Raw genomic sequence first — 24,681 nt, 5'->3', positions numbered from 1 at the left:
AAATTCACTCTCTTTCTTACCCCCTTGTCTATGTCACCCCTCCTCCAACCCCAGGGCGTCTGCTCTTCAAGATCAGGGACCATACCTGATTTGTCCGCTTGTGTATACAGCTCCTGGAAAAGGTGTCGGGGGCTAGAAACAGTGGGATGAGTGGAGGGGCTGGTCTTGGGGGCCAGACAGCTTGGAGCATCAGCATTTGGGAGGTAAAAGCAGATAGACAGGGTTTCATGGCGAGACTTTGTCTTAAAAACCGCAAGGCTGGGGCCTCAGATGATAGCTCTGTGGTTAAAAGCATTTCCTGCTGTCTCAGAGGACCTGTGGTTGAATCCCAGCATCTACATGGTAATTCACAACCATAGCCAGATCCACAGATTGAGCAGTTTTCCTTTTCTTTTCTTCTTTTTCCTTTTCTTTTTCTTCTCTCTCTCTCTCTTTCTCTCTCTCTTTCTTTCTTTCAGTGCACAGATAGACACGTAGGCAAAAACACTCAAACATAAAATAGCTGAATCTTAAAAGGAGAAAGGGGAGCTGAGAGAGTGGGGGGAGCTGAGGATGTAGTTCTGTGGTAGAGTGCTTGCCTTGTTCACGCCAGACCCTGGGTTTGACCCCTAGTACTGCAGACAGATAGACAGACAGACACACAGACAGATAATGATAAACCAAATGTGGAAGAAAGGATAGAGGAATGGCGAGATAAGGAAGAAGAAAGGAGAGAGGGCAAAGCCCCAGACTCTTTGAGCAGGTGAATGAGCAGGACGGAGGGGTGTGTGAAGGCAGGCTGCACAGAGGCCTTTGGCAGGAGCTCAGGACCATGAGACATCCAGGGTAAGTGGGGGACAGGCCCCCACTTGGCTGGGAGGACATTGCCCTGATTAGGGTTGTCAGATTTGACAAATAAAGGCAAATGACCAGGTTAAAAATTTAACGGATGACCAGGTTAAAAAAATTAATTCCAAGCCGGGCGGTGGTGGCACACGCCTGTAATCCCAGCACTCTGGGAGGCAGAGGCAGGTGGATTTCTGAGTTCGAGGCCAGCCTGGTCTACAGAGTGAGTTCCAGGACAGTCAGGGCTATACAGAGTAACCCTGTCTCGAAAAAACCAAATCCAAAAAAAAAAAAAAAAAAAAAAAAGTTAATTCCAGACAAGCAGTGAATTTTTTTTTAAATATAAGTATGTTATGTGTGATGTTTGTGACACACTACACTTCAAAATTATTTGCTGTATATGTGAACTCCAAGTTTACTGGGCTTCTGTCTTTATGCAGCCATCCTGCCTTGGCTCTTCACTTGCGGCTAAGTGTTGTGGGAGATCCTGCCGACTCTAGTCTGCTTTTCAAATACAGAACATTTTGTTTTTGCTCCTGAATAAAGAAGCACAAACTCTTTATTGATCTAAAAGAAGGACACGTTTCTCAGAGACAGACAGCAGCTTGTTACAGGAGACAGGAGAATGGCTCTTGAGGCTTAAGGGGGGGAAGGGGGGAAGGCATATTGCCCTGAGCCCATGGTGGTCTTTCTGGAACCTGTGTATCCCTGGAACTTTCCTCCCCAGACCCAGAGGTGACCTGGAGTCGTGCCTTGCTCCCTGGGTGCTGCTAAAGAGGACAGGAGAAAAGCATTCAGCTCAGGAAGGAAGGAGGACCCGGGAGTGTGAGGTCATGGCGACTTGCCAACCATTTCATCTCACCAAGTGGCTGGTGGCAAGAGTTCAGAGATGAATGTCATTGGGGTGTGGCCTTGAGGCTCTGCACAGGGAAGAGAGTGCCTCCCCATCCCAGCCTCTTCTCTCTCCCTTCCTCCCTCTCTCCCTCCCTCCCTCTTTTCTCATACATTTCTCTTTCACTCCCCAGTCACTTGTCAATTTAATTACCCAGTCTCCAAAGAGGACCCCAAAGGAATAACTTCAGCATATTTATTTATTTATTTTTTGTTATTACCCTATCTTTGCACAGCAATCAAGCACCTCCTGATGTTCCCAGAACTATCCAACAGCATCCAACTCAACTTTATTTGCATACTCTTCCCGGATTGGTTGGTAAAAATCCACCATGCATCTAATCCCTCATTTATCTTCTGATTGCCCGCTTGCTAGATTCAGTGTCCAAATCCTTTTGCTGTTCTGACACTTGGTACTGTATCTGCATGTGGAAAGAATTGTCTTGACCAGACTCTGATGAGACTATTCTGTGGTAGTTTATATGCTCAAACGCCCAACACCCTGAGTTCAAGCCCTGCTTCTACTTACCTGCAAAATGCCCTGCATCCATTACCCATTTTTCTTTTCTTTGAATAATGAATAAACCAAGTAAGCACTCAGATGTTTAAAAAAAAAAAAGCCACAGCAGTGCTTTGAATACAGGTGGCCTAATATGTGTTAGTGATTACTGTAATAAGTAAACGAACACCTGTGTTGTTCGTGTTATCGTTGCCCTGTTCACATGTGAGTGTAGGCTAGGAAAAATTAATTGGCTCAGAGTACAAAGGTCATTTTATGATTAAAAACTCAAAAGAATAAAGTCCTAACCTGTTGGGTTTCAGTCTTTACTCCTAAAAAGTGTCTGTACCAGGAGAGTTCACCTGCTCAGTTCATTGTAAGTCTTCAGACCATACGTGCTAAATCAGTGAATGTGTGGGCCACCTGGGTATCGGTGATACAGCGAGCTACAGGGTTCTGTTTTGGGTGGCATCTGGACCAACTTGTGGTCCCTGAGGCCGACTGCAGAGGCAGAGGATGAATGCTGAACTGAGTAGCCAGGCTGGCTGTGTGTTGGTCCACATCTAGATAATGGAGATCTGGTTAAATCAACCTAAAAGGAACCTTGCTGGAGACAGGTCAGGATGAAAAGACATCACCTGGAGACAGAGGAGGATGAGGAGCCTACCAGGTAGTTGGAGTAATTTGATAAAAACAGAATGTGGGTTCCTGTTAAACTGATCTAATAATGCTCCTGGCTAACACTGGTCCTTATTATACATGGGGCATATCTGAGACCTAAGTGCCAAAATTAACCGTGGTTATCTCTGAAGAACAGAGGCTCTATGTGGCTCTGGAGGATGCTTACAGAAAGAGGAGTTGAGGCAGAAGTGTAACTTTAGATATTTTCAAGGAGCAGGACAGATTTCTATAGCAACCAGAGAATATGACCTGAAGGAGAAGACGTGTGTCTAAGCCTTGAACTCTCTATCAAGGCTTAGACTTCATTTGGTTTCTTTTCCCTAATATTCAATCACCTTCCGGTATCTTTTGTTTACTCATTTTAAAGACAGATTAAAGCTTCCCTTAATCTTTCAATTATCTTCTTGTCTCCTGGGGACCAAAGGAGTCCAAAACCAGTGTCGTTCCAGGCTACGCCCTGGAATTCTCACTTTTTCCCTTCGGCTACTGACGCCCAACGCACGAGAACTACAGCTCCCAGCATGCTATGCGCTCGCCGCGAGCGCGCCGCACGTAGCTGACGTACGCTGTAGCGCGGGGAATTTCGAGTGGAGGAGCTGCGTGGCAGGCCGGTAGCTGGCGGTCTCATCAGGTGCGACCATGGAGGTCCTGGCCGAGCCACGATGGCCTCCGGGGTTGGCGGTGATGAAGGTGAGTGTCCTGGGAAGGCCGGGGCGCGGATGTCGTCGGTGCGAATGGGGCACCCCCGTCCGCGCGCCCCCGCCTCGGCCCTATCGTGGCTGCCCTCGCGACGCCAGGCCTCAGTTTCCAACCCCCGAGACGGTCCGGGAACGCGCTGCGGTCCTGCGCAGTGAGCCCAAGGTGGCCGCCCTAACGAACCGGATGTTTTGGGTTTCTGTCACAATCGCCGCGTCACCAGGATAAAGGACTGTAACGCAGTGTTAGCGATGGTGACAGCTCATCCTGCGAGAACTCCTGTGTTAACAGTGACACCACTCGTGTTTTGGGTGGACGTTGCATCGGATGACATTTTATAATCAAATAGCACAACAGAGGGTCCGCTTACCGTGGTTTGCCATTTCTGGCTGAGGTCCAGAAGTGCTCCTCGTTCTTAACACACTGTAACCGGTTTCCCTGCCTAATATGTCCTGCATGATTCAATAATGACGCATCCTTCTTTATTTAACTTTTATTTATTTTATTAATTTAGGAGACAAGGTCTTACCCTGTAGCCCTTGGCTGGTCTGGAGTTGATATGTGGACCAGGCTGGCCTCAAGAACCCCCTGCCCCAGCAACCTGAACGCTCATCCCTGGCTCACATCTTCTTAAAAGAGAGCCCAGGACCTAGAACCAGCGCTTAGCCTTTCATTTTAAGGAATTATTGCATACTGAATTATCTCACTTAAATAATATTTAGTGGGGTGGTTTCTTTTGTTGTTGTTGTTTGCTTGTTTGTTTTTTGTTTTTTGAAACAGGGTTTCTTAATGTAGCCTTGCTTTGTAGACCAGGCTAGCCTTTAACTCACCAAGATCTGTTTGCCTGCGTCTGCCTCCCAAGTGCTGGGATTAAAGATGTGTGCCACCTCTGCCCTTCCTGTGGATGTTTTTTGCTTTTTTTGTGTGTTTTTCTATCTAGAATCATTAGGTAGTCCTGCCTCTGACCCTTACTTTTCTTCTCTGTGTAATAGATACATTGTATCTATTCCAGTTAACTGTTTTCCTGTGACAGCTGGTTGTTCTTTGCTTTTGTTATTGTTTTTTGAGACAGAGTTCTTTGGATAGCCTTGGCTGTCCTGGAGTACAGGCTTTTTCCTTACTGTTCTTAAAAACAATGCATCTATTACAACCTGAACATTTCCCTTCCACAACTGATTATTTGTTTTATTTGTGTGTGTGTGTTGAGACAGGGTTTCTTTGTTGTAGCCCTGTCTATTCCAGAACTATCTCTGTAGACCAGGCTGGCCTAGAACTCACAGAACTCAACTGCCTCTGCCTTCCAAGTGCTGGGATTAAAGGCATATGCCACCACTGCCCAGCACCAGCAGGTCTTTATAGCTATGTAATGTTTCCTATGGATTCTTAATGACAACGTTTTTGTTTGTGTTGGTTTTATGACAGGCTCTTTAAGTAGTACAGGCTGGCTTGGAGCTTGCTTGCTACCTTGCCCAAGCTGCCTTCTAACTTTGGATCCTCCTGCTCCTGCCTCTGAAGTGCTAAGATTAAAAGTATGTACTCCTGGGTGGTGGTGGCGCACGCCTGTAATCCCAGCACTCTGGGAGGCAGAGGCAGGCGGATTTCTGAGTTCGAGGCCAGCCTGGTCTACAGAGTGAGTTCCAGGACAGCCAGGGCTATACAGAGAAACCCTGTCTCGAAAAAACCAAAAAAAAAAAAAAAGTATGTACTCCTGCTGGGCGGTGGTGGCGCACACCTTTAATCCCATTGCTTGGGAGGCAGAGGCAGGCAGATCTCTGCGTTCAAGGCCAGCCTGGACTACCGAGTGAGTTCCAGGACAGTCAGGGCTATACAGAGAAACTCTGTCTGGAAAAACCAACCAACCAACCAAACAAGCAAACTGTATATTCCCATAGTTGTATTTGCTTATATTTACATTGATTATTTATTCTAAAGAATTATTTATTGTATTCTGTGCATTGAGTGCTTACTGGTATGTATATGCACTACATGCGTGCCTGGTGCCTGTGGAGGTTGGAGGAGAACATTATCTCCTCTGGAGCTGGAGTCATGGATGGTTGGTCATGAGCCATGTATGTGCGCTGGGAATCCAACACAGGTCCTCTTAACTGCTGAACCATCTCTTCAGCTTCTACAATTTTTAAGTAATAGATTCATATGGTTTAAGAAATACATAAAATAAAAACGATCTCCTTTCTGCCATGCCCCTCATTGCCCAGTTCCCTCATCTTAGTAACCATGATTGACCACTTTGTTTTTTTCCTTTCAGAAGTTTCTTTATATGTAGAATATATTCTACTTTGTTGGTGCTGGTGGTGGTGGTTTTGGTTTTTTTTTTTGGTTTTGTTTTTTTGAGCAGAGTCTCACCCTGTAGCTCTCTGGCTGCCATGAGACTGTGTAGACCAGGTTGGTCTTGAACTCACAGAGCTCCTTCTGCCTCTGCTTCCTAAGTGCTGGGAAGCCCGTGTCACTATCTGTGGCCATCGTCTACATTTTTAATGATCTCTCTGTGTGTCTGTCTGCCTCAGGATGCTAGCCAGAGCCACTTCCATGCCAGACAAGCACTCTCTCTGTCCTGTAGCTCCCTCCTTAGCTTCCCACACTTCCATTTCTTGAGATTAAAGCGGCCTACTGTAATTGCTATCAGTACCTTTCTTAAACAAATTAAAAGATTTTTGCAACTTGTCCTGGTTGACAATGGCTTTAGCTAGCTGTACTGAAGGCTTTCTTGTTTGGCTGCACTGTGATGTATCATGCGGAAAGTACTGGACTACCACGAGGAGGATGGGTATTTCGGTCTTGGCTTGACTCAAGCCCAAAATTGTATGCTTACCTGGATGTAAATTTCCTCATTGTGAAATAAGGGTTTTAATTGAATACTTATCTACTTTTAATTATTTTTGTTTGGGTAAGGTCTCATGATGTAGCCACATCTCGATTTACACCTAATCCTACCTCAGCTTCTGAAGTGCTGGCATTACAGGTGCGCTAAGTACTAGAGACTCTTTAAATCTTTGGCTTTATGTGTCTTGTACTGGCTGGTTTTGTGTCAACTTGACACGTAGGCTAGAGTCCTCAGAGAGAAAGGAGCCTCAGTTGAGGAGGTGCCTCCATGAGATCCAGCTCTAGGGCATTTTCTCAGTGATCCATGCAGGAGGGTCCAGCCAATTGTGGGTGGTGCCAATCCTGGGCTCCATAAGAAAGCAGGCTGAGCAGCCAAGGGAAACAGGCCAGTAAGTAGCACCTCTCTGTGACCTCTGCATCAGCTCTGCCTCCAGGTTCCAGCCCTGCTTGAGTTCTCGTCCTGATTTCCAGCAGTGATAGACTACAATCTGGAAGTCGAAGCCATATAAGCCCTTTCCTCCCCAACTTGCTTTTCAGTCACGGTGTTTTCATTGCAGCAATAGAAATCCCAACTAAGTCAACTTGTCGCAGTAATAGAAATAGAAACCCTAGTTTTCAACTTGGTTCTTAAGCTGTGTGTTGACTGGTTGTTGAAATCTTCCATCAAGTGGTGACTGTATGCCAGAGGATGGGTCTGAAAGACGGGAGAAGAACAGGGATGCAGGAACCTTTCGCGAAGGGCTAACGCTCCCAGGAATGGTCAGCTCCAGCTGTTCACAAAACAAGTGGGATAACACGAAACATGAATATTTGTGAGGAGGCTTTTCTCTGTCACGATTCGTTGTTGTTTATCCATACTTAGATTTCGAATATGTGTCACTCACAAATAAGTGCTGTTTAATTAATTTCGGGACTAGAGGAAAAGTTGCTTGCCAGACCCTGACTGTGCTGTGGGTGTCCTGCTGATACACGTGTGCTTTACATTGCAGACAATAGATGACTTGCTGCGCTGTGGGATTTGCTTTGAGTATTTCAACATTGCAGTGATAATCCCCCAGTGCTCTCACAACTGTAAGTATACTTTGTTTTTGTTAGTAAAAGCCCAAGGTAGTTTTCTTTGATGGTGAAGGGAATACTGCTCACATACTCATTTTCCACCTTTCTTTCCTTTGCCCTTCCAAGGTCCATGCCATCACCTTTTCTTGAATACGGCAGTTGTGTTTTTTACAAGGTTCTTACATTTTCTACTACCTCCTGCTTGGATATTTTTACATGCCTTTTGTAGAATTGATGGTAGTAAAGATTTTGGTAACAGTATATGCTTATTTGCTGAGCGCTTTAATATGTTAAACTTCAGGATTTTTTAGCAGGATGACAGATAAATGGTTCAGCCACTTAGTGTGGAATTGTAAATTTTAAACTTCAAAATATTTGGAATACGATACTTTTTAACATGGAATTATATCTCAGTAAACCTATCAGCAGTTGAAAGTATTATTAAGGTAAACATTTGTTAATCCACTTAACCTTTTTCCTATTGTAGCGCAGTACAGGCACAATACACTCACCCTTCTGACCAGCTCGCTTTTGGGGAGCTGTGCCTACTACCTCTATCCAGCATTCAAAAGTATTATACTGCATATTGCTAGTGGAAGGTTATGGTAGGGATCAGAACAGAGAAAATTAAAATGCTATTGAGTGAATACCATTTTTTCATTCTGGTATAGCTGGAAAATTGTCAGTCAAACCATCATATTCAAGCACCATCTGGATTCCCTCACAATTCTCTTATTGAAGAGTATTACAGATCACTTTTTATCACTTAGCAGCCATGGGCTACCGAAAACAATTGTGCAATAGAATTGATTATCTTCTTTTAAGAAATATTTTTAAATGCTTATTGAATATGCTTATTCATCTGTTTACTTATTTGTTGGGGGATAAGAATTGACCACACCCTCACACATCCTTAGCCATGTGCTCTGCCTCTCTCCTAAGTATTTAATATCTTATGGTTGTAGAGGCTGGTTAGCTTGCCATTTAGGACCTCTAATGTATTGAATGTTAGTTATGGTATTTTTTTGTCCTTGGTTTTCAAGTCGATTTGTCTTAGAAAGTTAAAAATCAATTCAGTTTGGCTTAAAGTTGGTTTTATTGGAAAACAGTGTTGACAGAAAGTTCTGTGAAGTTATAATAAGATGATTGCAAATGTCAGCTTTGCAGATACACCTACGCTTAGATCTTGAGTGCCACTTACCAAGTGGATGAGTTTGTAATTATTGCCCAGGATTTCTCTAAATGTAAAAGTCTGTTGAATAGTTTTCACTTGAGAAGATAGTTCTGAGAATGAATTCGCAGAACTTGACAAGGCTGTGGAAGGTGCTTTAGTGGGTAGAGTGAGGATATCAGTTGTGATCCCTATTACCCACTTAAAAGCCAAAGGTGGTGCCAGACATCTATAACCTTAGAGCTTGCAGACAAGACAAATGGATCCTTGGGGCTCCCTCTCCTCAGCCTAACTGGGAAAACAGTAGTAACAACAGTGAATTTCAGGACCTTGTCTCAAAAAATAAGATGGAAGGTGATTGAGGAAGACACACAGCATTGGCTCCATGTGTACATACCCAGGCAAGTGTACACACCCAGGCAAGTGCTCGCCCATATAACACACCAAAACCAAACAACCCCTCACTGCTCCGCCCATTATGAGCAGATTGCTACTTTTGTTGTGATAAAACACCATGACCAAGACAACTTATGGATGAAAGGAAGGGTTTATTTGAGGTTCAACCATGCCTGAGAGATAAAGAGTTCTTCACCACCACAGTGGGGAAGTGTGCCTGCAGACAGGAATGGCAGAGGAGGGTTACAGAGATATGCAGGGCTGCAGTCCTGCACATTCTGGGCTACAGGCCCATAGTTGGATGGATGGTGCTTGTTAATAGCTAAAACTAATTATGAAATTTTTATTGAATCAGTATGATTTCAAGTGATGCATTTTTTAAAATGACCCAATGCACTGAATTAACATGTAGTAGAGTCTAGGAACTAAATTAAAAGCAGTAGCTATCCCTGTAGGTGCCTGAGCTCAGCAGGTATATTTAGGAATTTGTGACTTAAAATATTACTTGGGAGACTTCTTACTGTGTGCCTTAGTTACTGTTCTCTTGCTGTGATAAGATACCATGGCCATGGCAACTTAGAGAAGAAAGAGTTTATTTGTGGGCTACAGTCTCAGAGGAGGGTTAGAGTCCATGGTCGGAAACATGGCAACAGGCAGGCAGGCACGTATGGTGCTGGAGCAGTAGCTGAGATGTCACATCTAGAGATACAGCTGTGAGGCAGAGAGCTAACAGGGAATGGCATGAGTCTTTGACACTGCGGAGTCTACCTCTAGTGATACACCTCCTTCAACAAACAATATCAACTAATCATACTTATATTAATTAAATATTAAACATATAATAATTATATTAATCCATACCTTCTAATCCTTCCCAAACAGTTCCAGCAAGTAGAGACCCAGTATTCAAATATATGAGCCTATGGGGCCATTTTTATTCAAATCGCCACATTCCACTCTTTGGTCTCCATAGGTTTGTGGCTATATAATAATGCAAAATGCATTTAGCCCAGCTTCAAAAGTCCCCATAATTTTTTACAATCTTCAGCATAGTTTAAAAGTTCAAAGTCTCTTGAAACTCAAGGCAATATTTTAATTATAACCATCTGTAAGCTTAAAATCAAAAAGCGGATTCCATAATTACAACATACAGTGGCGTAGAATAGGACTAATTCTTCAATGGAGGAAAAGGCTTTTAGTGAAGAAGTACTGGAGCAATTCAAGACTGAAACCCAGCAGGACAAACTCCAAATTCTGTAGCTCCACTTCTGATGTCAGGGGATTTAGGTGGTTCTTCTCCTCTGGCTGTGCTGACTGCAGCACTCTTTGCTCTTGGCCTGGCTCCACTCCCTGTTTACAGCTAGCTCAGCCTGGCAGATAGCCCACGGTGCTGGCACCTCTAACATCTTGGGATCCATCAGGGTCCAGGCTTTGCCTTCACAGCTTTATGAAGTAGCCTTTCAGGGACTTCTTGCTGGGACTCTCGGACCACATGCCTGGCCTCTGTAACCATGGGCATTTCCGCTTTGCATCTTTGTTCCCTGAAATAATGACTCTGAGAGTTCTTGTGTATGAATAAATGCCTAAGCCAAAAGCTTTCTTTTGTTCCCTGACTAGCTCGTAACTGAATTACCCATTATTCAACCACCTGGTTGCTTGGTTATCTCTCCTCAGTTTCAAGCAACCATCACCTTCAGTGTTCACAGCGAATCTCATGACTATTTCCCAGAATTCCATTTTTCTCTGCGGGATGACCCACCTTCTAATCCTGTCTTCGCTCATTGGTCATAGGCTTTTTATTGACAGGTATGTAGAGATTCTCTCTACAGGCTTCAGTGGCTGTCTTTAGCCTTGGAGGAAGATTCCACTTTGGTTGTGTATCCTTATGACTTGAGAGCAAGAATCACAAGGACAACTCTGCCAAGTTTTAGTGTTCACTCGGGATAGAACCTGGCCCCTTCCTTGATTTACACTGATATTTCCTTTGTTTCTAGCAGCAGAAAATTCCTCAGGCATTTCCTTTTTACAAAGTGGAAGCTTAGCTAGATGGGGTCTTGCTCTAGTGCACCCCTTCCATTATTCCATTGTATTACAGATCTTTCTTTAATCATCTTATGTCTTCAGCATAGGCCTTGACTCTGACATTAAATTTTCTCCTTTTCAAACTGCATTTTGTATTTTTGCTCTTTTTCATTGTAGACCCAAGAGTGATTTCTAAGAACTACTTGTCAGAGTCAGTATTTGACTGTCTTAAAATCTCCCTTACCAGGAAAATTTATCCATTATTTCAGTTTTGCCTCAGGCAACATTTTAAGACAGATGTGGAAAGTAGCTACATTCTTTGCCAAAATATCACAAGAATGTTACAGATATTCCTTTCTGAAATCTTTTGAGCTCAGTCCACATTGCTCTCAGCACAACTTGTCTTCTAAGCTTTTACTGGGATGGCCCATTAAATCCCACTTCAACTGCTTTCCTAGTCCAGAGTCCTAAAGCCTTTAATTCTCCCCAAAGCCAGCATGGTCAGGCCTGTCAGAGCAATATCCCACTCCTGACACCAACTTTCCGATCTGTGCTACAGCTGTCAGTCACACTTCAGCTGGTCTTTTTGGAGATGGCTCCAGTACTGGTTTCTTTTCTGGCTCCCAAGGTGCTTTCTTCTTGTGGTCTCTCCTCCCTGAGGTGTTGCCTGTTTAGGGTTTCTGGGGGAGGGGTAGCAGTTTAGCCTGTGACTTGCCTTTTCAGTGGATCTAGGGAGAGTTGTTGGTTTTTCAGGTTGCTCAGCAACTGAATGGCTGCTTCCAGCTGAATGGCTGCTTCCAGCTTCTTTGCAATGCCCGAAAAGCTAAGCTATCTTGTTCTTGGCCATAATATATCCTTTTACTCCTTGGAATATTGTTGTTGGAACTGGCAATACTTCTTTATGAATACTTGCATCATCAAAACCTTGCTTCCTCAGCTAAATGGATTTTTTTTTTTTAACAAGGCTTCTTAATTCAGCTTTGTGTAAAGAAGCCACCAGCAAAATGTCAGTCTATTACACCAGAGAGTTCTCATTTTATGCTGCCCCAGGTGTGAAAAATTAGATACTTATTTCCTGCTTGACTTTGTAATGTAGCTGCCCTGTACTTTGTTGGCTATTTGAGATAAAAACAAAACAAAACAACCAAAAAACCCAAAACAACAACAAAAAATCCAAACCCTTAGCCCAGTGTATTGTTTGGCACCTGCCACCCAGATACTTGTTAAGCATGATGTTGTGGGCCTCACAGATTTAGGGTTTAGAAATCTTCACTTATAATCTGGATATATGTCATGTCTGTATATCCCATTTTCAAGCTGTCTGTTTTCAAGTGGGAAATACTGTGTATCTGGTATGTGTATAAAATAAGCTCAGGGCTTCAGTGTGTCCTTGTAGTTCACAAAGAGGGCACAGAGGGAGTGGTGTATGCTTACAGAGCTGTGGAGCTTAGAGAGTCATTGTACTAGAGGTGCATTCTTTCCTTAACAGTGCTTTTTGGATATACATGTGAATACTTGGGGTGCAAAAAGACACTAGAAACTTGGAATGAAATCATGACAGACATATTCTAGTTGTAAGCCAACAGATGTTAAAAGTCAGATTCCTGCGTTACTGAATAGTGTAACTTCCTATGTTACATTTTGTGTCTTTTTGCAGATTGTTCACTCTGTATAAGAAAATTTTTGTCCTATAAAACTCAGTGCCCAACTTGTTGCGTGGTAAGTTATTATTTTTTTAAATTTTGTTGATTAGGGCTTTTTTTTTTTTTTTTTTTGCCCTATGTTTCCACAAAAATGCATGGGACGATATGTAGTCACTGAATTAAACCATTTGAAAATTTCCAGGAAAGATTTCTTAAGTATACATAAGAGACATGAGGTTTGTTCCACTTCTCATCAGGATTTTTGATACCCTAATATATTTTAGGGAGTAAAAATTTCTAACACTGTTTGATTCCTACAATTTGTATTTTTGTAGCTCCTAACTTTTTATAATTTCTCATTTTGTATTGCAAACTAATGCTGGGATTCTTGGTTTGTAAAGGATTGGTGTATGGATTTGTAGGAGGAAGAGATTCATGGCAGCTGGGCTCACCCAAGCCTCCTGGTCTCTTACCAGCCTCCCAGAGCAGCCCTTTCAGAACAGACAGCAGCAAGTGTGCTGTCCATGTCTGAGACTTTTTCTTGAGGTGAGAATAGAGAGGGAGATAAAATGGGAAATTAAACTCAGAACTGGGTAAAGAAAGAAGAGACATAGGTCTCTTGAAAAGGATGCTGCCAGGAGCTGGACTAGCAAGCACAGCGTGTCAGGATGTCACTGAAGTTGTCTAAACTGTTTCCCTGTGTCAGAAATAGCAGCTGAGGTCTTTGTCACTGCCTGCTGCCTTTGTTAAGGTAGACTTGCACCCAGGCATTCCAGAGAACGCCAGTTACTGCTGCAGTGCGGGATGTTTCTCTTGTATTCTTGAGTTGCTTAGTTTTAGCCCTCTTTGAGCACTTAATGCCTCTCTCCCAGAGTTATTACTTAGAAGAGCTTCTCTGTTCTGTTTCTAAGTAATTAGGGAAAGCTATAGTTTTGGCATTTTAAAGAAAAAAATCCTTGCTCATAGTGGGTTTTGTCTTAGTTGGTCAGAATAAATAGCAGATAGTTTTAACATGATTTTGAGAGCTGTTACCAGGCTTCCGGTTAGCAGGTTCTGATTCACTGGCTAAAGTTCTATGTTAGTATGAGATGAATTCACTTTATTTTGAAGTTTTCCTGGAAGACTAGTGGGACAGAGGGCCCTAGGAGGTCAGACATTTTCAAAAACAAGATTGTGACAAGTTAATTACTGCTTTTGACCTTCTCCATCTGTTGTTTTCCTTTTGTAGGCAGTAACGGAGCCAGACCTGAGAAATAATCGCCTCTTAGATGAACTGGTAAAAAGCATGAATTTTGCACGGTATGATTCAGTTTGGTGACTAACCTCTAACTAACTGCTGTTGCTCTTTGTGTGTCCCTCCTCCCGTGACCTTTCTGTTAGGGAGGGCAGGGTTACATACTGTAGCTAAAGAAGGGAAGCGGGATAGCACGCCACTGCACGTGGAGGAAGTTCTCCCAAGTACTCACAAGATTTCTCTACCAGAAACTTTCCTATTTTGAAGAGTTAAGAGTTAAAGCGTAGATATATTGGCACTTTATTTATAGTTGGTGGTATGCTGCTTCTGGGATGTTAGCCTCTAAGACTTTTTAGTGGACAGTGCTTGAGAATATGTGTTTCTATGTAGGTGTGTATATTAACCCTTTGTTCACATATTTGTAATTTTAACCTATTACCTATTAATCATATTTACTCAGCATGTGTAGTATGGTATATTGTGTGAGACATGCAACTGCTTCTTCTCTATAAAACTCTCATACATAGCTGGGCTCTTTAACTGTCAAATGCATGAATGTATTAATATGAGTTTGGTTACCCAAAGGGATATAAAAAGGCATGTTCTACAATATATATCTTGTATTTGTTTTTAATCATGTTGGTAGTTCACATGTCCATGACTTCTTCACTTGTTGGAACATTCTTAGAGATACCTTACCTTGTCTCTAAAAATGTCTTCAGACTTCTAGTAGAATTGCACATTTTTTAATAGGTTTATATCATAAAAATGATTACATTTGGTACTCTGAACTCTAATATGCCATTGCAGCAACTGACTGGTTAGCTATTTTCTTTGTGAGGCCATGTAACAGTACACTTAAGTAGAATAAAGAACTGTTTCTCTGATTCTCCTATTGAAGGCGTTGCTTTTTGTATTGCATACTGTAAAGACTCATGTCTATTAAGTTTTTTTACCTAGGTATGTGTGACTATGATATGTGTATTTGTTAATGTATATGCATCTGTGTGTAGGTACACTTGCGTGTGTATGAGGGTGTCGAAACCAGAGATCAGTATTGGATATCTTCCTGTGATCATTCTTGAATTTTGGGGGAGTGTTTCTCACTAACTTGAAGTGAGAAATAAACTTGAAGTTTGTGTAGGCTGACCAGCTACTAAGCTTTAAGGGTCTGCCTGTCTCTGCCTGGACGGTGCTGAGGCTGCAGGTGTACACTGCCAGCCCTAGCTTTTTATGGGAGTTCTGGGTCTTGAACTTAAGTGCTCTCATTTCCACCAAAGTCACTTAATGACAGGCATATTCTGGACTTTCTGTTTTGTTTGATTTGTTTGTTATGTGTCTGGGAATTTGAAGGTCTCCAGTGGAGTTTGTCATTCTCCTTGGGCTTACCTTCTTGGTATTACCACTCTTAGCATCATCCTTGAGGTGCACGGTTCTTAGATGTTCATCACGTGTAGTGCTGTGTGTGCTACCTCATCTGCAAAATTACTAGGGATGAAGCAAAAGGTAATCGATATCATTACTTGTTTGAACTCTGGTCTAAGATTGATGAGGGAAGAAGAATAATCTTATGACTAAAATGTAAGATATTTATATTGTTTGTTGATTTTATTTCCTGCCTTTCTAATTTGCCCTTACCATTTTATATGCCATTTGGATTTTTAAAAATTTAATATTCTAAATTGAATAATAAGTTATGGGAAATAATTTAAGAGGGTTCAGATACAAGGATGACGTTCTTTTACATTTTCTTTTGACTTTTGGTGTTCATTTTCAAAGAACACACTTTTCCTTGGCTTGTTTTAAAGGAATGTTCTTAGCCAGAGGTAATGGCTTCCCTTCATCTGGGCATTCAGGAGGTGCTGCTGGTAGGAGGCACAGCAACTGGGAGAGCAGAGCAGAGCATCAACAGTCTCCTTTGTACATGTTAAGTGTCAAGTTGCTCTTAAGAGGCTCAAGGATAAATGGGAGACAGGCTGCTGACAGGAATCTGAAGTCTGGGAGAAAGGCCTAAGTGAAGACTTGGAAAAACATGAAAGCAGATGATATCTAAAACCAAGAAATATTTTGCAATTCATATACCCTAGAATAAATTAGACAGAAATGCTAATTTCCAAATTGATGTTTATATTTAAATGGAGTTGGTCATTTTTTCCTTAATTTCCATCACCCTTATGAATTCTTATCAAAGTGATCTGGCACTGTAGAACCAAACATCACAGGCACTCAGATATCTTGTGGACAGATGTGGACTTTTAGAGCTGGAAGACTAGGAATTCCTCAGAGAAGACTCAACATCTTATTGTACAGATGGGTAAACAAAGTCCCAGAAAGTTTTACTGGTCTGCTTCACTGCATACAGAGAGCTGAGAGAGCCCAAAACTGCTTAGCACATGGCTTCTTGCTCTGAATAAACAGCTATGACTCAGCATATTAAGTTAACTTATTAAGTTCCAGGTCTTCTTGTTTCTCTGCTGTGTTGATTGCATCTGGCTCCAGACTTTGCTGTTCTTTGTAGGTGAACCAGTGTCTTCCCAGGTGCCCCTGGTTTAGACTCACTTTCTCCAAACTCTGTTCATAAGTTCCCTTCTCAGTGATGCGTTATGACCTGCTGTAAAGGATCCCTACCTCATCCTCTCGTGCCTGGCTGCATTTTATTTTACTTATTTCTTTCCTAGTATAGGACTGGTACTCTTTCACATACTAGGGAATCTCGACCACCCAGCTGGGTTTTTAGCCCTTAGGCTCCATTGAATTAGCACTTTTCACAAAAATTGTATACATGTGTTCATTTTTTTCCTTATTGTGTAACTTTCATGAGTATAGGCTTTATTTCCTATTGTGCTTCTCTGGCAAGAGTAAATGGAGCTGGAATAAGTTAACTGATTTTAATTTTAGCCCTGAGATAGTTTATTGTGGTCTTGCTGCTACTGTCTGCCATAGTCTTTACTGGCATGCCTTGAAATAAGAAAGCCAAAATTCACCTGAATTGTGGAATAAAGGCAAAAAACTGATCAGTAGCTAAAAGGATCAGGGCGTTTCATCTTTGCTTGAATGCGGGCTCCTCTCCTCTCCTTTGTTACTGTGACAGGAAAGCTTTCCTCAGAGTCTTCTTTGTACTAAATTCAGAGGCTGGAAGGAAAAGAGACTACTGAACCCAGTGGTGTGTGTGTGTGTGTGTGTGTGTGTGTGTGTGTTTTCTAATACTAACTAAAGATCCTTTAGTTAGCATTAGATACTAAAGATCCTTTCTTTCAATCTTCTTCCTGCTTTTCCCTCCCTCCTACTTCCTTTTCTCACTTGTTTGATCACTCTCCCCTCCCCTCCCCTCCCCTCCCCTCCCCTCCCCTCCCCTCCCCTCCCCTCCTCTCCCCTCCCCTCCCCTCTTCTCCCTCTACATCCTCTTGCTTAACCTTCCTCCCTCCTTTCCCTACCTCTTTGTCTTGATGGTGTTAGACATAACATCATTAAGTAACTGAAATCACATCTGAATTAGACTCCTCTGCTTCATCCTGCTGGACGCTGAGATTACAGGCCTTAGCTTAGTTTTCCTTTATTTTTTATCTTTATCTTTTTTTTATTATCGAAAAATTTAAATATACATGAAAGTAGGGAGGGGAATATAACAAATGAGTCAGCCCTTTTACTTACCTTGACTCAGGACATTTTCTGCAGTTTTAGGAGAGGTGGTGTGGTAGGCATCTGTGTTTCATTTAGTCTTGGGGGAGATATCTCATTTGTGTTCACTGATGATTAATACTAGTTATGAGTTTTTGTTGTTGTTTTGTTTTTAAGTAGCATTTTATCAGATTGATGAGTTCTAGACCTGCCAGGGCTTTATAATGAGACCCTGTAAAAAAAAAAAAAAAAGGAAGGAAGGAGGGAAGGAAGGAATAAGGCAGCATAATGGTAAATACAGACCAGCAGGAAAGAAAATCTGTATGTTTTGAAAGTTAGTGCATTTTGTTCTGACAAGCAATTAAAATACCAGCTCTTTCTTTGCCTTTGTTCTATTAAGGGTTGATGCAGTGTATCACTAGATTCTATTTTAGTTTTACACACATATCTAACATGTATACACATGAAATTTTTTTTCTTTTTAATATTTTATGATTGGATATTTTCTTTATTTACATTTCAAATATTTTCCTTTTTCCAGGTCTCCCCTTCAGATACCCTCTATCCCATCCCCCTCCCCCATCTCTATGAGGGTGCTTTCCCACCCACCTGCCCACCCACTCCCGTCCTCCCACCCACTCCCGTCCTCCCACCCTGGCATTCCTCTACACTGGGGCATTGAACACCTTTAGGCCCAAGGGCTTCTCTTCCCACTGATGCCCAGTAAGGCCATCCTTTGCCACATATGTGGCCAGCACCATTATACACATGAGTTTTATGCATACAGATGTAAACACATGCATGCACGCACATTTGTGTGAACACAGACACTATGCACAGAGGGTCCCTTTTCCTAAGGCGGGGGCTCTGTGACATCTCACCACAGGCCACATGGCCTCTATGAGGGTATCCTGTTTTGACCAGCCTAAGCTGAGCATCTTTCTAGCACTGCCTCTGGCATCTGTTTACCAATGTCTGTTTCCTACCAGGCCTGTGGGGTTTGGTCCTTGCATACCCTGGAGACGAATGCAGATGGGTAAGGTTTCCTTCTGAGGCTCCCTCCCATATGCCTAGCACACTGTCCCTTTAGTTCTCATCATCTTTGCCCAGAGTTGTGCTCTCTTCTCCCTGGTCAGGGAGGTAACGTCTTCTGCTTAGATGTTAGTTCAGCAAATCTGAGAAAGTGCTCCCAGGTGAAGGTCTTGGGTCAGGGTTGGATCACTTCATTTGTCTCTCTTCTCCCAAGGATCACAGTTCTGGGTTGCTTATGTTGTAGTGCTAAATGTTGCTTCATGTCTTTCTCCAGATTTTACTAAGCCATTGTAGAGTAAGCCTCATATCAGCAGCTAGAACCCAATATATTCTTAAGTCCTAGTAACTGCCTTTTAATTCTGATTTATTGTGTTATTCTCATTTTAAAAGAATCTTTTTAGTTTGGTTGTGATTGTGACATAAGTTCTATGTTTCAGAGGAACCAAGTATTAATTAGGAAGACTCAGGGTATTATGTATAACTTGGCATCTTATTTACCTGTTTGTTTGTTTTGTGTGTTTCAAGGACTCGCCTGTTGCAGTTTGCTTTAGAGTCACCACCCATATCTCCTGTGTCTTCCACCTCAAAGAAGGTTGTTGTTAAAGTACATAATGCTGAAGCCACCCAACACCATGTCAATCAGGGGAACAGGTTAATGGATAAGTTCCTGATTAGAGAAACTGGTGATTGTGTATCGGAGTTGTTGGGAAAAGAAAATGAGAGGAAATTCAATCCTCAGAAAGAGATAAGCGCCTCTGCTGAGATTAAAGAGACAAGTCTCCTAGGAAAGACGGTACTTGGTCTCTCAGATGCTAATGGACCTGTGACACCCTCTACATCCACCATGAAACTGGATACTAAAGGTAGGAAGTCATTTTTGTATGTGCGGAATTATACGTACAGAAGTCTCACTCATGTGGTATGAGATTAATAGGCAGCACTGTTGAGGGGGAGAAAGAACAACTAGGACTAGACCGACCGGGTTTCATCTCACCATGTCTCAGGCATTGATGCAGCCCTTGGTTAGAGGCTTATTTTATTGTCTTTCGTAGATTAGCATTCAGGATAATTCTTGCAGTATAGTTGTAGAGTAATTCTCATATCAGCAGCTAGAACCTAGTTTGCTATGAAGTCCTAGTAACTGCAGTTTACTTAATAGTTAATGCTTCTTGTGATAGCTTTCTGTTTTTTAGTTTGGAATCCTATCACCTCATCAAGTTCCCGTTAACTCTTAAAGAGGCCTTCATTTTGTACCACTGGTTGAACATGTCCGTGCTGCTCTGCCTGTAGTTGTGTTAATACACTGGCATATGGCATGTACTTCAGTGAGCCTGACTAATTTCCTGGCTCTCCCAGAATGTCTCTGTAGCCAGTTTGTTATTTCATTCTTCCTACAGTGTACTCAGATTGACAGAATAACTGAAAACTGACTGGATATGCTGCCTGTTCACTAAATACCTATTGCCTGGAAATGCCAGTAGTGTTTACTAGAAAGTTGGAATTAGCTTATTAGTACTTGTTATTTTTGTTTTGTTTTGTTTTGTTTTGTTTTGTTTTGTTTTTAGAGACAGGGTTTCTCTGTGTAGCCCTGGCTGTCCTGGAACTCACTCTGTAGACCAGGCTGGCCTTGACCTCAGAAATCTGCCTGCCTCTGCCTCCCAGAGTGCTAGGATTACAGGCGTGCACCACCACCGCCCGGCAGTACTTGTTATTTTTAAAGTTTTTTTTCCTATTTTATTTTTTGATTATGCATATCAACATCTCAGCCTGGAAATCACTCTGTGGTTTTTGTTGTTGTGTTTTTATTTCATAGGGACATGTTTTCAACTCTTGTAGAATTTTTTTCTTTTTTATCCAAATGAAATATTAGAATGGACCTTAACATGCAAAATGTTCTAGTAAAAGAAGAAGTAAGAAGTCTGGAGACTCTGGTGCACAGGTCTTCTTTCCTGGACACTGTATCTTACCCCATGGTGGATACCTCCACATTCACTGCATCCACAGGGCTGCAGCTTTAATAAGGTGTTCCTGGCCCGGGAGCAGGGGTCAGTAGGTCAGCCAGATTGTAACAAGCCAGCGACGCCTTGGTTTTACTCATAGGTGGAGCTTCATTACAGAGTTGTTGAGATCGCTTTCGTCCTGTGTAGATGGTCCTAGGGAATCCCAGCTTTGTGGTTTCCTAGTGCCTTGTTTCTAGTTAGCTAACTCCCAAGCTCAATTGTAGGCCCGGCATTGTGATCATGTGACTGCCCACAACGTAGCTAGTTACTAGTAACCAGTAACTAGTTACTAGTAACCAGTGTGCCTCTTCTCCTTGCTCTTTTTTAATGAGCATATCAGCTGGGATTCTTTGTTTTAATTACTGAAAGATGCCAGTTTGATTATTTTTGCCCGTTCTATGGCTAATAAAGTCTCCCCCCTCTCTTTTAAATGCAGTGTCTTGTCCTGTTTGTGGGGTCAACATTCCAGAAAATCATATCAATAAGCATTTAGACAGTTGTTTATCACGTGAAGAGAAGAAGGAGAGCCTTAGAAGGTAAGCAGAGCCTCTGAGCAGCCTGTGCATGCCGCGTCTGTGCCTGGTGGGCGTCATCAGAACCAGGGCTCCTTCGTCTGTTTCCTTTCCCGCTTGATTTTTCCTTTAATGCTGGTTACCTCTCCCTCCTCCCATTTTCCTTCTTCAGCTCACACTCTGCTATATTTCAAGAGTAGATTAGTGCTTGCTCGCTGGTACATTATGACTTAGAGAAACTAGTGGCTTAGCCTTCATTTACCTTTTAAACTTACTTCATTTTTAGAATTCTCAAATGATCATGCAGAGGCCTTGCCCAAAGAGAGCAAGGTCAGCTTGAATTTGAAGAATGTAAAATCTTTCATTAGTTCTTAGGGCGTTTTAATATTTTAAATAAACCTTTAAACAATTAAAAATGTAATATTTTAAGTATTAATTTAAATCAAACTTACTGTATGTTTGTCTATCTGTCTGTATTTATATGGTTCTGAGAATTAAATCCTAGTGTGCTTTTTCAAAAAATTTTTGAATAGGCTGTTCAACAGCATAATGATCCCCTGTAAAAATGATGCAGAATATTTTTAGCTGAATATAGTGATATATGCCTGCAATCCTAGCATTCAGGAGGCTGAGTCAGGAGACTCAGAGACTACTGCAGAGTAGGTTAGCCTAGGCTACCCAGTGTCGTCCCAGCCTGTGTGTCTCATTTCCCCTTTTGGCCGGAGAGGATGCGTGGCATGTAATGACCTTCTCTCCAAAACACCTGGAAATGTCATTTCTAATAAGTTGTGAAGTTGAGATTTGGTCGTAAACTACTGTGCTGCTTTGTGTCCTTGTGTGCCATAGTCACCAAATCTGAAATAGTGCGCCTGGCGTTCCAGGAGTGATGTTTTAATTGAACTTAAATTGCAGGGCTTTGGGAATCAGTGGCTGGTGGAGACAATAAGGAAACAGAAGGGTCGGTTTGAGTCTGGCCCTTCGTGGTAGGTGTAGTTGGAGGAAACATGGGCATCAAGGCCAAGAAAAGATTTTATTTTTAAAACTAGGGTATAGGTCTCAATCTTCCTGCACTGTCAGGCGGTAAACAGGGCGGTGGTGAGCACAGGGAATGAAGTGGGGTAAAGTTGGAGACAGTGAGCGAGAGTCCAGAGAGCTGTGGGAAAGAGAAGGGGCTGGAGACTAGTGATAGCTGGGAAGTACGGTCAGGACAGCGATGGCTCTTATGTTCATCTGTCTCGAGGAATATTCTCCCAAAAGCATTCTCTCAGAAGGCAGGACCGTCTCACCGTTTTAATTATTAAAACTAAAAAGGTGCCACTCAATTTTTCTGAGTCAGTTTGGAGTGAATGCAGGTTCCAAGGGGCAGGCTGTAGTGCTGTAACTTACAAAGGCTGAAGTGTGGCGATGTGCTGCTAGCTCACAGCACAAGCTGTCCTTAACTCCAAGCCTGCCCAGCACTGTGCTTGCAAGGCCTGCCTGCCTCCTCCCTCCCTCCCTCCCTCCCTCCCTCCCTCCCTCCCTCCCTCCCTCCCTCCTTCCTTCCTTCCTTCCTTCCTTCCTTCCTTCCTTCCTTCCTTCCTTTCTCTTATTGAATATATTCTTCATTTACATTTCAAATGTTATACCCTTTCCCGTTTCCCCTCTCCCTGAAAACCCCCAACCCCTCCTCCTATCCCCTGCCTCCAAGTATATGCCCTTCCCTCTCCTCCTCCCCTCCCTTGATTTCCCTTTGTTGTGGCATCTATTGAGCCGTCACCTGACCGAGGACCACTCCTCCCACTGATGCCAACAAGGCATTCCTCTGCCACATTTCTGGCTGGAACCATATGTGCCCCTTGGTTGGTGGTTTAGTCCCTGGGAGTCCTGGGGCATCTGGATGGCCGACATCATTCTTCTTCCCATGGAGCTGTAAACGCCTTCAGCTCCTCTGGACCATCCTCCAGCTCCTCCATTGGGGACCACATACCCAGACCAATGGTTGGCTGCTAGCATCTGCCACTCTATTTGTAAGGCTCTGGCAGGGCCCCTCTGGAGACAACCATGGCATGCTCCTTTTGGTATGCACTTCTTGTCATTCATAATAGTGTTGAGGTTTGGTGACTGTTTATAAGATGAATCCCCAGGAAGGGCAATCTCTGGGTGGCCTTTACTTCTGTCTCTACTCCACACTTTGTCTCCTTTATAGCTCCTGTGAGTATTATGTTCCCTTTTTCAGAGGAACCATCACTTAAGTCCTCCTTCTTGAGCTTCCTGTGCTGGTTGAATTGTAACTTGTTTATTTTGAGCTTTTGGACTAGCATCCTCTATTAGTGAGTGCATACCATGTGCCTTCTTTTGTGATTGGGTTACCTCGATCAGGATGACACTTTCTAGTTCCATCCATTTGCCTAAGAATTTCATGAATTCATTGTTTCTAATGGCTGAATAGTACTCCATTGTGTAGATATACCACAGTTTCTGTATCCATTCCTCTGTTGAGGGACATCTGGGTTCTTTCCAGCTTCTGGCTATTATAAATAAGGCAGCTATGAACACAGTGGAGCTTGTGTCCTTATTACATGTTGGAACATCTTCTGGGTATATGCCCAGGAGTGGTATAGCTGGGTCCTCAGGTAGTACTATGTCTAATTTTCTGAGGAATCGCCAAACTGATTTCCAGAGTGGTTTTACCAGCTTGCAATCCCACCAACAATGGAGAAGTGTTCCTTTTCCCCCACATCCTCTCCAGCATCTGCTGTCCCCTGAGTTTTTCATCTTAGTCATTCTGACTGGTGTGAGGTGGAATCTCAGTGTTGTTTTGGTTTGCATTTCCTTCATAACTAAGGATGCTGAACATTTCTTTAGGTGCTTTAGAGCCAGTCAAGTTTCCTCAGTTGAGAATTCCCTGTTTAGCTCTGTACCCCATTTTTTAATAGGGTTATTTGACTCTCTGGAGACTTAACTTCTTGAGTTCTTTGTATGCATTGGATATTAGCCCTCTCTCGGATGTATTGGTAAAGATCTTTTCCCAGTCTGTTGGTTGCCATTTTGTCCTATTGACCGTGTCCTTTGTCTTACAGAAGCTTTACAGTTTTATGAGGTCCCATTAGTCGATTCTTGTTCTTAGAGCATAAACCATTGGTGTTGTATTCAGGAACTTTTTCCTTGTGCCCATGTATTCAAGATTCTTCCCCATTTTCTCCTTTATAAGCTTCAGTGTGTCTGGTTTTATGTGAAGGTACTTGATCCACTTGGAATTGAACTTTCTACAAGGAGTAAGAATGGGTCGATTTGGATTTTTCTGAATGCTGACCTCTAGTTGATCCAGCACCATTTATTAAAAATGCTGTCTTTTTTCCACTAGATGTTTTTAGCTCCTTTGTCAAATATCAAGCGACTGTACGTATGTGGGTTCTTTTCTGGGTCTTCAATTCTATTCCATTGATCTTCCTGCCTGTTTGCATACCAATACCAAACAGTTTTTATCACTATTGCCCTGTAGTAGCGCTTGAGGTCAGGGATGGTGATTCCCCCCAGGAGATCTTTTGTTGTGGAGAATAGTTTTTGGTATCCTGGGTTTTTTGA

General features: G+C 42.6%; 1 protein-coding gene across 2 annotated transcripts in view; it reads left to right on the top strand.

Annotated features, from left to right (window-relative positions):
* Positions 1–3,373: 3,373 nt before the first annotated feature.
* Positions 3,374–24,681, top strand: part of Rad18 (RAD18 E3 ubiquitin protein ligase) — an 89,001-nt gene continuing 67,693 nt past the window's right edge. The window contains exons 1-6 of one of the 2 annotated variants that reach the window (XM_052174487.1): positions 3,374–3,586; positions 7,423–7,504; positions 12,736–12,797; positions 13,950–14,020; positions 19,131–19,468; positions 21,042–21,141. In XM_052174487.1, coding sequence (XP_052030447.1) covers positions 3,536–3,586; positions 7,423–7,504; positions 12,736–12,797; positions 13,950–14,020; positions 19,131–19,468; positions 21,042–21,141 — 704 coding nt within the window. In that variant the 5' untranslated portion in view covers positions 3,374–3,535. The remainder of the gene's footprint in view (positions 3,587–7,422; positions 7,505–12,735; positions 12,798–13,949; positions 14,021–19,130; positions 19,469–21,041; positions 21,142–24,681) is intronic. The other variant, XM_052174486.1, reaches the window with a different exon arrangement.

Source organism: Apodemus sylvaticus, chromosome 2 (assembly GCF_947179515.1).
Source record: "Apodemus sylvaticus chromosome 2, mApoSyl1.1, whole genome shotgun sequence".
Lineage (NCBI taxonomy): Eukaryota > Metazoa > Chordata > Mammalia > Rodentia > Muridae > Apodemus > Apodemus sylvaticus.
This window is presented reverse-complemented; position numbering and strand designations above follow the sequence as displayed.